The 11,365-nt window shown below is 36.5% G+C and overlaps 1 protein-coding gene across 2 annotated transcripts; it reads left to right on the top strand.

Annotated features, from left to right (window-relative positions):
* Positions 1 to 2,690: 2,690 nt before the first annotated feature.
* On the top strand, positions 2,691 to 10,486 carry LOC107077405 (uncharacterized). Of its 2 annotated transcripts, none has more exons than XM_015347665.2 (7): positions 2,691 to 2,860; positions 4,347 to 5,568; positions 6,062 to 6,211; positions 7,610 to 7,751; positions 8,204 to 8,340; positions 9,023 to 9,115; positions 10,310 to 10,486. In XM_015347665.2, exons 2-7 carry the CDS (start codon positions 4,366 to 4,368, stop codon positions 10,388 to 10,390), a joined length of 1,806 nt encoding a protein of 601 aa, XP_015203151.2. In that variant the 5' UTR covers positions 2,691 to 2,860; positions 4,347 to 4,365; the 3' UTR covers positions 10,391 to 10,486. The 2 variants fall into 2 exon arrangements, with proteins under 2 accessions (XP_015203151.2, XP_069045252.1); XM_069189151.1 differs by lacking the exon at positions 2,691 to 2,860 and adding an exon at positions 4,197 to 4,210.
* The last annotated feature ends 879 nt before the right edge of the window (positions 10,487 to 11,365 follow it).

Raw genomic sequence — 11,365 nt, 5'->3', positions numbered from 1 at the left:
CCCCCCCCCCTTATAGCTTATCATGACTGTGTGAGTTACAGATGGTCCCACAAGGGGTTAGGGACACACAGGCCAAGTATTAAAAAAAACAAAACACAGATGGGATCTTGACAGCTTATTCAAATTAGGGGCATGTATGTGTTTAAAGAGGATTGGCATTTTGGCAAAATGTAATACAAGAGTCACAAAGTTCAGACACTACAGTGTTTTGTTGATAAAGTCATTGCTTCTTGTCTCAGAACATCTCTGCGTTTGCGCAGTATTTCATAATAACGCCCCACTGGAAAGAGTCAGATTTGAAATATCCTGGAATGTAAAAGATTACCAATGACTGGACAGTGTGTTTTGCTTTGTGTTCTAGCAGCTCTAATGAGAGATGCTGATAAAAAACAGGAGTCTTTGTCCAAGATTTCAATATTTCAAACCAGATCTATTTGCTGGGAATGGATTTTTCTGCTGCAGTGGCAGCATTTATTCTTTTCAAAACTTTCTTTATTTGATATCAAGACAGCTACCAAGCATTTTAGACCATGACAACACTATACATAAACTGGAGCTGGAGAGGTCAGGATTCATGGTGGTTGTTAAGTTCCTGTACCGCTTTTGGTGTAGAAGTCACTAAATCAAGTTATTTATTGTATCTGGAAACCCCTTTATTACACATGAGGAAATGCAGTCCAGCTGGAATGAAAGAACAGCTTTTGAACAGGTAACCAGGGTTGTGATTAAATTTTTAGATATCACGGCAGAAAGAGCAAAGATGACAAAGATGGAAAAAACACACAAAGAACGGATTTATAAATGAGAGGAAATTGAACTCTCTACAGTTGCTGCTTGTTATCCTGCCCAAAAAATGCAATTGGTAATGCCTTTTCACACCATAAAAGCATTTTAAGAAACATTTACATAACATGGACATTTTATTTTGTAAATAAACTATTTAATCTCATTTTAAAAACAGGCTTTCTCTAAAATGGCAAAACTGTGCTTGCTTTTCTCCATTTGAGAATGTTATATTGATAACATATTATTTAATACAATTCACCAGTTACACATTTTTCCAGCTATCGGAAAGATAATGATTCATAACAGTACTACTATTACTGGTCTTTCTACATCCCATTAATGGCAAGACTTTGACAAGACTTTAAACACGAACCTGTAAGGTGCGTAAAATCTAAGCCTCTTACTCCCCCTGGTGGGCCAAGTGTCTCAAAAGCTACATGGCCTGTTTTTGGTATCATAGGGTTACTTCAACGCAAAACTTCAGCAAAACATGGTACACATTTATACAGGAACAAGTAAAAGGTTTATTCCATCCTGAAAAGTGAACAAATAAAACACAACGTTACGGCTGTGGAGCCTCCTTCGTGTGTATGAATAAATTTATACATACATACGATGGAGAAATACTTAAATATACCAAATTGGACAAGCTGACGATCAACACTTCCGTTATTATAAATCCCAGTAATATTGAGAAATGAAATAACCATGTTATTTAACATGTCATTTTAAGCACGACTTGTAATTCTGACACTGCACCGATTTCATTCATAACACCACATCAACATTGAATCATTTTTAGTTGATAGATCTAAGTTTTCTTGAAACAGTGTAATAATTAAAAAAATGCTAAAAAATACACGCCGTAAAAAAATGGGATACTTGCTGAAATGCTAAATGATCTCATTCATTTCAATATATCGCCTAAAGCATGAACGTATCAATATTAGCATTGACAACGTCAATGTACGTCAAATACAATTGTACGTATTTGAGAGATAAGATCACTTTATTGGCCATATTCAATTTCGTGTACTAGGAATTTGTCTTTTTTCGCATACCCCAACTTGTTCTCCACGAGACACAGACAGGGAGAGAAGTTCGGGGTCAAAGCGCAGGGTCAGCCATTTATACGGCGCCCCTGGAGCAGCTGGGATTAAGGGCCTTGCTTAGGGGCCCAACGGAGTAGGATTCCTCTGCCAGCCGCGGGATAAGAACCGGCAACCTTCCAGCCACAGGCGCAGATCCTTGGCCACAGAGCCACCACTCCGTATTATATATAACACGTACGTAATTGCAACAAATTACGGTTCTAAAGGGCAAAGTGATAGTATACTGCATATTGTAACGCAACGGGGGCTCAGGCGGGCGCCCTTGCCGCATCTGGTCGGCCCCTGCACCGTCCGGGGCTCGAACCCGGGACTTCCGCGTCTCTCTGCAGCGACCTAGCCCCGTGAGCCAAAGAGAGATCTCTTCACAGCCCAGTAGCTGTGGTCCTGCTATCACAGGGAAGGGCGGTGACGTCACCCGCTCTGGTACGCCGGGTCTTACACAGTGCCTGTCGGCCGTAAGCGTTACAATATCAAAATATGCGATGATACTTCAGGCATCCTGCTTTGCAAATAAACGTGCTAAGATTGAATGCTGACAGTACAAAGGACAAAACGTTTCAGGAGTTGTACCTGAAAAAGGTGTAATTATTTTTAAGATATTAAAAAGCAATAGAACCTTAGCATATGCAAGTTCTCATTGTTTTTGTCTGAACAAAATAAAAACATAATTCATAACAAAGCATCAAACTGAGATTATACAGCCTGCTCCAGTCTAAGTCCTTCAGCTTCAGCCTCCTTAGTGTCTGATGATCCATGTGTTTAGTTCCGCCTTTTGAATCTCCCTCTTCAAGATGTTCGTGGTGCATTAGGACAAACGCATTTCCCGTAAACTCCGCCCGTTTACTGTAACTGAAATAGAAAAGAAAAGGCGGACATGGGAGACACGGGTTTATGGAAATAAAGCAATGAAGGTATAACAGTGTTTGAACGATTCTGAAAACTTGCATTAACTGAAGTGAGAGGTAAGCATCGCTAGTTTTATAGTATCGCACTGGGGGTTACCCGTTACGTAGGGGCTGCACTGTTTCATTTTCAAGTCCAAAGTGTATTGAAGGCCGGAAGTCAAAGGCGTCATTAAGTTTCAGTTTTAAACATTTGTTTATGTTTTTTTAATAAAAAACGTCTGCACTTGTTGATTGGTGTTAAATAACTTTTACACTTGTGTGGATTTGATGGTGAAATCGCCTGTGATGGTGCAAACGCAGTAGCCTTTTTAAAGCGTAGTTGTTTTCGAAATACAACATCACCTTTCCTTTGTATATTTTAGTGTTGCGTTCTGTTCTTACAAAATAGTGTTGAATTTATCCAATCTTAGACGAACTCATGAACTGAAACAAAGTGGAAAGTGTAAATGCACAGAACATTAGCTGTAACAGAAATTAATGTACATTTATTAAAAATAATTTTATTATTTCAGTCTTATCATACATTAAATTTCTGGAGCTGTGCAACATGGAACATTAAACGATAAAATATTTCCATTAAGTGTAATCTAAAAATAAATTATCTTAATAACTCTTATTAAAAACACTTTAAAGAAACTCTTTAATAAGTGCACTACCTTATTTACAGGAATCCTTATGGTTAAAATGTATACAGGACATAATACACCAAGGCCTCTAAAAAAGGCTTCTAGTTTTACAGTTGTTTAAATTTGTAACTACATTTAACATACTTGAAATGATTAATTCACAGGTAAATTAGCTGTGAATACTGCTACTGTCTACACCAAATTCTAAGAAAGTTATTTGAGAATGTTCCTATTATAAATTAAAAGTACCACATCTTCTCTTAAGGTGCAATTTTTCTAAAAGCCCTATTAAAAGGAGTTAAATTAAAGGTATATTTCTACATCTATAGATTCAAAATCTAACCTCAAATTTTAATCTGCTATTGTCTACCTGAAATGGAAAAAAAAACACCTAAAATGGTACTAAAAGAGAGAAAGGTAACTTTTTCCATATGCCTATTTGGCTGCCAAACTTTCACAAATATGTTCCTGATTTTTTAAATTCTGATAATTCTTATTGCTTATTTTCTCAGAACATTGCATTTCCATTTAAACTGTACATTTACTTCAAAAGCCTGAAATATTATGTGATCCTGACAAGGGTGCCTAATTTTTTGACAAATATTAACTGTTCTAGACTTAATTTTCAAGTGACTGTGTGTCTGTATATCAAATGTTGAAGGAGTAGTTATTCATTTAAAGGAGCATAGTGTCTGGAGTGTTTGAAGCATCTGATGTTTTGTTTAAAATTGTAAAATTTCTCAACATTTAGGTTGCATCAAGCTACTAGCAACTTGACAAGGTAAGAAGGCAAATGAGATCATCTAGTTTTTAACCTTTTATGCTACCGCTTATATTTCATCTCATCTCATCCTGGGAGGGTCGTACTTGTATTTTTGGTCACTAACAAATAACGTGGGCCTCCATTTTCCTCGTAGATAACATAAAGAGCTCAAAATGGATGCCAATCTGACAGACGCCAAATCTCCAATCACCACAGAAAGTGAGAGAGACATCACAGCGGCTCTCTTGCCTTCAGGGAGTTCTCACAGCCGACCCCACAGTGAAATGATTTCCGTTACAGAAACCAGCTGCCAACCTAAGCCAGACCTTTGCGTGGAGCGAAGATCTAGTGATTATGAACACCACTGTACTGGGTCAGTGCTGTTGAGTTACCCTGCCAAAGTGTGGGACCGGGGAAACAAGGGTCACCTCTTTGAGGCCGAGCTGAAGCCTGAGTCCCGTGCAGGGATTCAGATTGCCACAGTTCATTTTCCTTTGAAATCAGAAGACCTAGATCAGGAAGAGAAGGATGAGCAGTTTTCCCCCTTCTTGGGAAAAGAAGTGATTTCAGCTTTCCAAGATGTGACTTCAGGCCCTCAAATCAACATCAGAGATGTCAGGGAAGACCCTGTAGATTTCAGCAGTTCACCTGATGTTCATTATGAGAATAAAAGAGTTGATGTAGAAAAGAAGGAACAAAATAATAACAATGACAGCTCATCTGCATGTGAGGAAGCAGACGTAGCTGAACATGTTCAGGAAACGCTTCTGACACTAAAAGAAACTCCACCAGATGAGAGACAAGATGTGGATACTCTAGCTACTAGCACACCTGCCAGAGATTTAAGTGATGGAAATTCAAGGGAAGGTTCATTACCTCTTCCAGGCTCTGACTTGGAACCAGAAATCACAACACTGGAAGATTTGTCCATTAAATCAGAATCATGTCCACATGGGAATATATCACCATTCTATACTGAAGATTTAAGGGATGAACTCCAACCTCAAAAAATGAGACAAGAGACTGACAAAGAAGACTTTGCTGAAGAGATGGAGGAGAGTATAAGAGATGTATCAAGGTCTGAGAATGACAAAAGTACAGCTAAAGAACATGGTCCATCCTTGGTTCAAGGCCTTGAAGAAACAAATGTCAACTCAAAACGAGGATGTAAAGTGGAGTTTGCCTCTCAGACCTTCATAAAGCCATCAGTTGAAGAGGAGAAAGGGAGAATCACTCACAGGTTTTTGGATGAGCTAAGGGAATTGTACCTTAGTACATATTCAAAAGGTCAGCTGTGCTTCTTCCTTCTGGATTCTGGACTTGTTCTTTCTACAGCCCAAGCTGAGAAAATCTACAAAAAAAACGTGGTCACCATGGTAAGTAAATAAAATGTTAAAAAATGTATGTACAAATAAAAAATGCACACATTAAACCCAATAGCTTTCAAGCCCCCTCCCACCCTCCACAGCTGATCATACTAAGTGGAATTGCATATGTGTAAATCCACTGTTAGCATGGTGGCAAATTCAACATGTGAAAGTGTTAGTCAAATTTTCCTTGTGTTCTCCACAGGGGTCTCCAGACCCATTGATGAAAACCCTTGCCTTAATATATAAAGGTTGACTTCCCTCATCATGTCCCAATTTTCCTTATTTTCACATAAAGCACAGTATGAATTAAGCTTTTACATTTTGGAAGTTCTGTAGTATGCAATAGTGCTACACATGGAACTGCACAGTGTATAATAATGTTTATCGTAATGTTTCTGGGCTCCACAAGAATCAAGATCTCAATTTATTAGACTGTATGACAGACAATACTTCTGTGAATGTGAATTACCACATGTTATGGCAGATTTGTTTACCTTAGGGAGATGGTGTGAAAATAGCTCTAACTCCTACCATGTGCAGTGACTACCGTTACCAGCTGGACATCAACTTCAGCATCACTGAAAAACTGAACGATTTCTGGTACAGAGGAATTGACCTGGGGACCATGGGGAAGTTCCTCATTAAAAGGGTATGTATTATTTCAGTACAAATGTTACATTGATTAAAGGCTTTATCCGTGAAATTATAGCAAAGCACCACAAAATAATAGTGCTAAAATAATCTTAGGACTGTATCTCATTTGTATTGAAGTAGAAAGCTTTGAAAAAAATAATCTACAGCCTCACACAACATACAGCCTTGCATGGCCAAAAATACCAATTGAATCCCTTACACCAAGAAAATACAGTAGCATAGCTTACTATTACAGATGTGAACTTGAGCATTGCCATCAATGCTTACATACCACCTAAAAGGAAAAAGAAATACAGACCCCTGAAACTGCAGTAATAACATCCATAAATATAAAATAATTGTGCTGGAATAAAAAACACCAACTGTTCTTTGTATTCTTATTTAAGTTTATTGGCTATATTCATCTTTTCTTCCAATCATCTGCACAGAGTGATCCCCAAACCTACAATTTTGTAATTATGATAAATTAACATTGCTAATAATTTTCTCATAGAACAGTAGAACACTTATTTCTTTAGTTACACACTGCAACACCTACTGAGTTATTACTATAATTACTTCTCTAAAATATTTACTCATGAATATTAAGGACTGTCATTAGCATGCTAACGCCCTGTCATCCTGGTTTTATTTGCCTCATTATTTTCTCAATTCACTGGAGCCCTATCAACTGTAAAGGGAACCATGGTTTCAGTTTAAGGGAAGCAGTGTGAACTATCTGGTGATTTACACTTCTCACTTCCTCACTTATTAACTGGCATGGTGAATAGGTAGCTAATGAAATACATTTAACTTTCAGATTTATAGCATTATATGAAAGACTCATTCTGGATTCGAATCTGGTCAGGCCATGACTCTCCAGGCCTGTGCTTCAGCTTCTGCTGTCAGTGAATAAGATCATTCTTCTGAACAAATCCCTGGGCAGATTTCAGCCACAGTGGCTTGAGATCTTTGGATTCAGACAATTTGAACCCATCTGATATTTTTTATATAATTGTTTCTTTTTTATTATATATTAAAACATGTTCAAACTTTAACATGAGTGTTTTCAGCAACATTTAATCCCTGTGTTTTCCTGTTGTATTTAATCACATTTTCACCACTTTCTGATATTTATACAAAGCTTGTAAAATATTACCTGAATTGATTAAATGTGGTTGAATTGGACATTCTGGATGCCTGAATTACTCAATCAAATGTCTACATAGTATGTGATCTTGCTTGGTGTTCTTGTAACTTGTGTAACTGTACAATTTTATGACAAGAAATCTGTAACCAGTTGCCATGGCAAGTTTAATACTGACTATTTCTTAATTGCATAACAAAGATGAAGGTACAAGAAGATTCACAAGTAACATTCAGACTGAAATTCTGTCCATTTTGTTTTCTGCAGGTTTCCGTGGTTTCTGACTGGAGAAAAGCTTTGCATAACTTCCTCTTTCTCCCACCCAGCTCTTTCATGTTGCTTCCATATGCTGTTATTAATGACAGGAATGGATTTATTTACTACTTAATGCAGGACAAAGAAATTGAAGGTGACAAAAAAATCTCTTGGTTGCAGAAAATGAAAATCTTTCCATTCCTAATGAAACTCACATTATTTAATTGAAATGGAACACATTGTGGTCTTAGAATTTAGGTGAAAGTGAAACTTATTTGATATTACAAAATTTAAAGGAGAAACCTTCTGCTTTTTTATCAGCAGTTGACCTTTGTCGTATTTGTTGTCAGGATACATGTTTTATATTACTGCAGACAACTACTGTAAGTGCCTTGCAGCTGAGTGTTATTTACACAATATGAGTAAGCATGATGCTAGCGGAAATGTCTTGTGGCATTCTGTGAAACCACAAATGCCTTTTTTTGGTAATACTTCCAATTAACGGAAGTAAGTCAAAAAGATAATTTCATTACCGGAACAATGTTACATTGTTAAAATATAGCTTTATAGATGTAAATGTTGATAAGATTTTTAAATTGCTTTTAGACTTTGAGATGCACCTTAAAGAAATCTTCTTGAAAAGAAAAGGGGTCTTTGAAGTCTGGCTGCAGTTTCTGACATTTTGTAAGAGAAACCAACTTCAGCCCCACAACTTCAGAACCTGCATGCTCGCCACACCACAAGTATGTCACAAACAGTCACTGCACTGTCAAGACAGTTCTGCTGGCACACTCTTGTCACTCTTATCTGCGTGTTTCAGAAACCTATTTACCGAATTCTGTAATTACTAAAGGAAGTTCTAGGTATATTACCAGTATCTTCACTTGACCTGAAACAGGTAGCAACCCTGTGTGCTACAGGAAGATGGCAAATAGGATAGACTTTCCTAAAAGCCATGTAGTTTCCAACTCAACTGTTCAGCAACTGATTTAAAGCATTAAAGAACAAAATAGTGATCTAATAACATTTGAATCTGGTTGTTGGAACACTAAATTTTACTGCAAAGTTCAATAGCAGAAATAACAGGAAAATGCCCATATATACTATATACAATCATAAAGATGGAATTCAAAAGTAATTCCTAGGATTTCTGCATTTCTGATATCCAACAGTTATAAAAATTAAGTTTATGTGGTAGGTGGACCTTCTAACAAAATTTAAGACTTGAAGGTAAAATCTGAAAAATATAGTGGTTCTCACTTTCCTGTGTTGTCAGATGTGCCTGCATACTTGTTTTCAATATATACAGAAGGCCATTAAAATGATACTCATTTGTTGTGTGCTTCATAAGATATAGAATGTAGAATTAACACCTGGTGATCAGGTCATATGAGTAAAGTTTTGGTTTGCCCATCTTGTCAACAGGGAGCATTCTTTGACCCCACAATGCTCGGAAATATGGAAGACCTGTGCTCCTTCAAAAAGAAGCTGGTAACAGTCATTGCAGAAGAACCCTGGGTAATGATAAAGCACATACTGTACCAGCACTGTTTGTGTTGCTTGGTCTTTTATTTGCAAACATTTATTTTTTTTTCTATTCATTTGGATAACTGGTAATACCTGTTTATTTTACACCTCCTCTGTTAAATACTGTACCTTTATCCATCCCTGTTAGATACAGAACTGTCAAAGTCCCAGTAACAATACAAATCTTCTACAAATACACTGTTAAACTAAACATTTATATTATTCACTTCTAGTCAAACACTATAATACAACAAATAGTGTACTGAAGGACTCCGTTTCATCACCTTTGTTCAAATACTGATTGTAAAGGGATCTTTTTAAAGCTTTTTGAATAATTTCAGTAATTGACATTTGAATTAATTTAGAATTAAATACATTGTTTGCAGAACTAATTAAGAAGTTATATACTTTCTTAAACCTGTGCATATTGCTGCAATCTAGACTATTAATCAACAGAATTTACAAAAGATCTTTTCCCCTGGTGTACTATTGTCCTTATTTGCTGTGACACCTTCATGCATACTATAGGGAGAACATGCATCCTGGACCTGATAATAGTACCAACTAACAGACACATGGCATTGTTGGATATCTGAATTTAGAGACTTGATGGCCGTGAACATTATACCAACAAAAGTAGATAATATTGTGGTTTAGCTGAACATAAATTCCTTTGTAGATTTTCTAGCAATTTGTCCTCCTAGAAGTAGCAGTGAATCCAAATTGGTTTGTTATCTGTAAGTTGATCTGCTTCCTACTATGCCTTTTCCTTGTCATATTCTGCAAATTCTGCTTAGAATAACAGTTGAAATGCCATTTAATAATTTAAGAGTAAATTGACATGGGAAACATACATACTTATATGATCCACAGGACAAGATTATAATGCCTGTGTTCATGAGACAAAGCTTGTAAATGTATGCATGTTCTTTCCATTTATCCGTTTTATCTGTCCATCCATTTTCTAACTGCTTTATGCAATACAGAGTCACGGGGAGCCAGAGCCGATCATGCTGTAGCTTTTTTAAAATAATTGATTTGTTACTAGTCAGCCAGCTGAGCAAATGACTTAAAGAACACAGAGAAAAAAATGCAGATGTTATGAAATATTCCTTTAAAGGAAAACAAAGCTACTTAAGAATGCACATCCTTGATCTGGTTTCTTGGTTGTGGTTTCTATTTCAGGAGGATCCTATGCTGGAAGAGAGGGTGGCCAGTGTGGTATGGGAGACTGTAGAAGAGAGTGAGGAGGCTGGAGAAGGGTAGAAGGACTTAAGCAGTGCATACAAACAGTTTATATGTCCAGTAACAATGCCATACATAAAGGGAAAACTTTAAGCTGAAATAAAACAATCATCGTAACTGTGTACTTTATTGTTCATTATTACTGTGGTTCATATTAACTGAAATCTTGCAGGATTGGCAATAGCACATTTCCTTTTTTTTTCTCTGGATTTTGGAACAACTCGTAAGATTATAGAAAACAAGTCTGATGTGCACTGTGAGGTTCCGTTCTAGTTTCAAAACTTTAGTTATGGTCACAGTTGTGTGGACTTCAACTTCCACCTTCACCATGCCAGCTACTGACATGAAAAGAGCTTGCAATCTAAACTAAAACATACAAAATCTGCAGTATTTTCAGTGTTGCCTTTTAACTAAAACATGCAGTAGTTAGATCAATGCATACCTGAACTGCAACTAAAAAAACAGCATGACATGTACAAAACATGTTTAGGATTAAATGTTTATTACAAGGACCATACCCACTCAATGAACTCATGCTGATCCCAACATCTCAGAAAATCAGCAATTTCAACATTTAAATAGACCACATTGGGGCTATACCATATTTATAAAAATCATTTTCAAATTTGTTTCTTCACCCAACTATTACTTCATTTAAAATGAAAATTAACAAGATTAAGATGTAAAGTTGGTAGAAACATTTTGCATCATGTAGACCAATTTATCAAAAGATTGTTATTCAGTTTCACTAGTTTAGCAACACATACCTAAGCATCTAGAAAGAAAATGCATCTGATACTTAAACATCAAAATTTACCTTGGAACCAATTCTGTTCTTAAGTCTGAGAGTTTGACACCTTAACAAACTGTAACAAACTGTTTACAAACATACTTGATCATTAGATACATTTTGTTCCACACATGCCAATGAAAATGATAAAACTACTGGATTACAGTATGTCTGACTTTTGTTTTTTATTTCAGTATGATGGAAAA

The sequence above is a fragment of the Lepisosteus oculatus genome, chromosome 4 (genome assembly GCF_040954835.1).
Source record: "Lepisosteus oculatus isolate fLepOcu1 chromosome 4, fLepOcu1.hap2, whole genome shotgun sequence".
Lineage (NCBI taxonomy): Eukaryota > Metazoa > Chordata > Actinopteri > Semionotiformes > Lepisosteidae > Lepisosteus > Lepisosteus oculatus.
This window is presented reverse-complemented; position numbering and strand designations above follow the sequence as displayed.

Bases quoted from the DNA above. Each gene is read 5' to 3' on its own strand.
- LOC107077405 (XM_015347665.2), top strand. From the start codon at position 4,366: ATGGATGCCAATCTGACAGACGCCAAATCTCCAATCACCACAGAAAGT. The intron at 8,341-9,022 runs GTATGTCACAAA...TCTTGTCAACAG, and splicing joins GCATGCTCGCCACACCACAA to GGAGCATTCTTTGACCCCAC. The intron at 9,116-10,309 runs GTAATGATAAAG...TTTCTATTTCAG, and splicing joins TCATTGCAGAAGAACCCTGG to GAGGATCCTATGCTGGAAGA.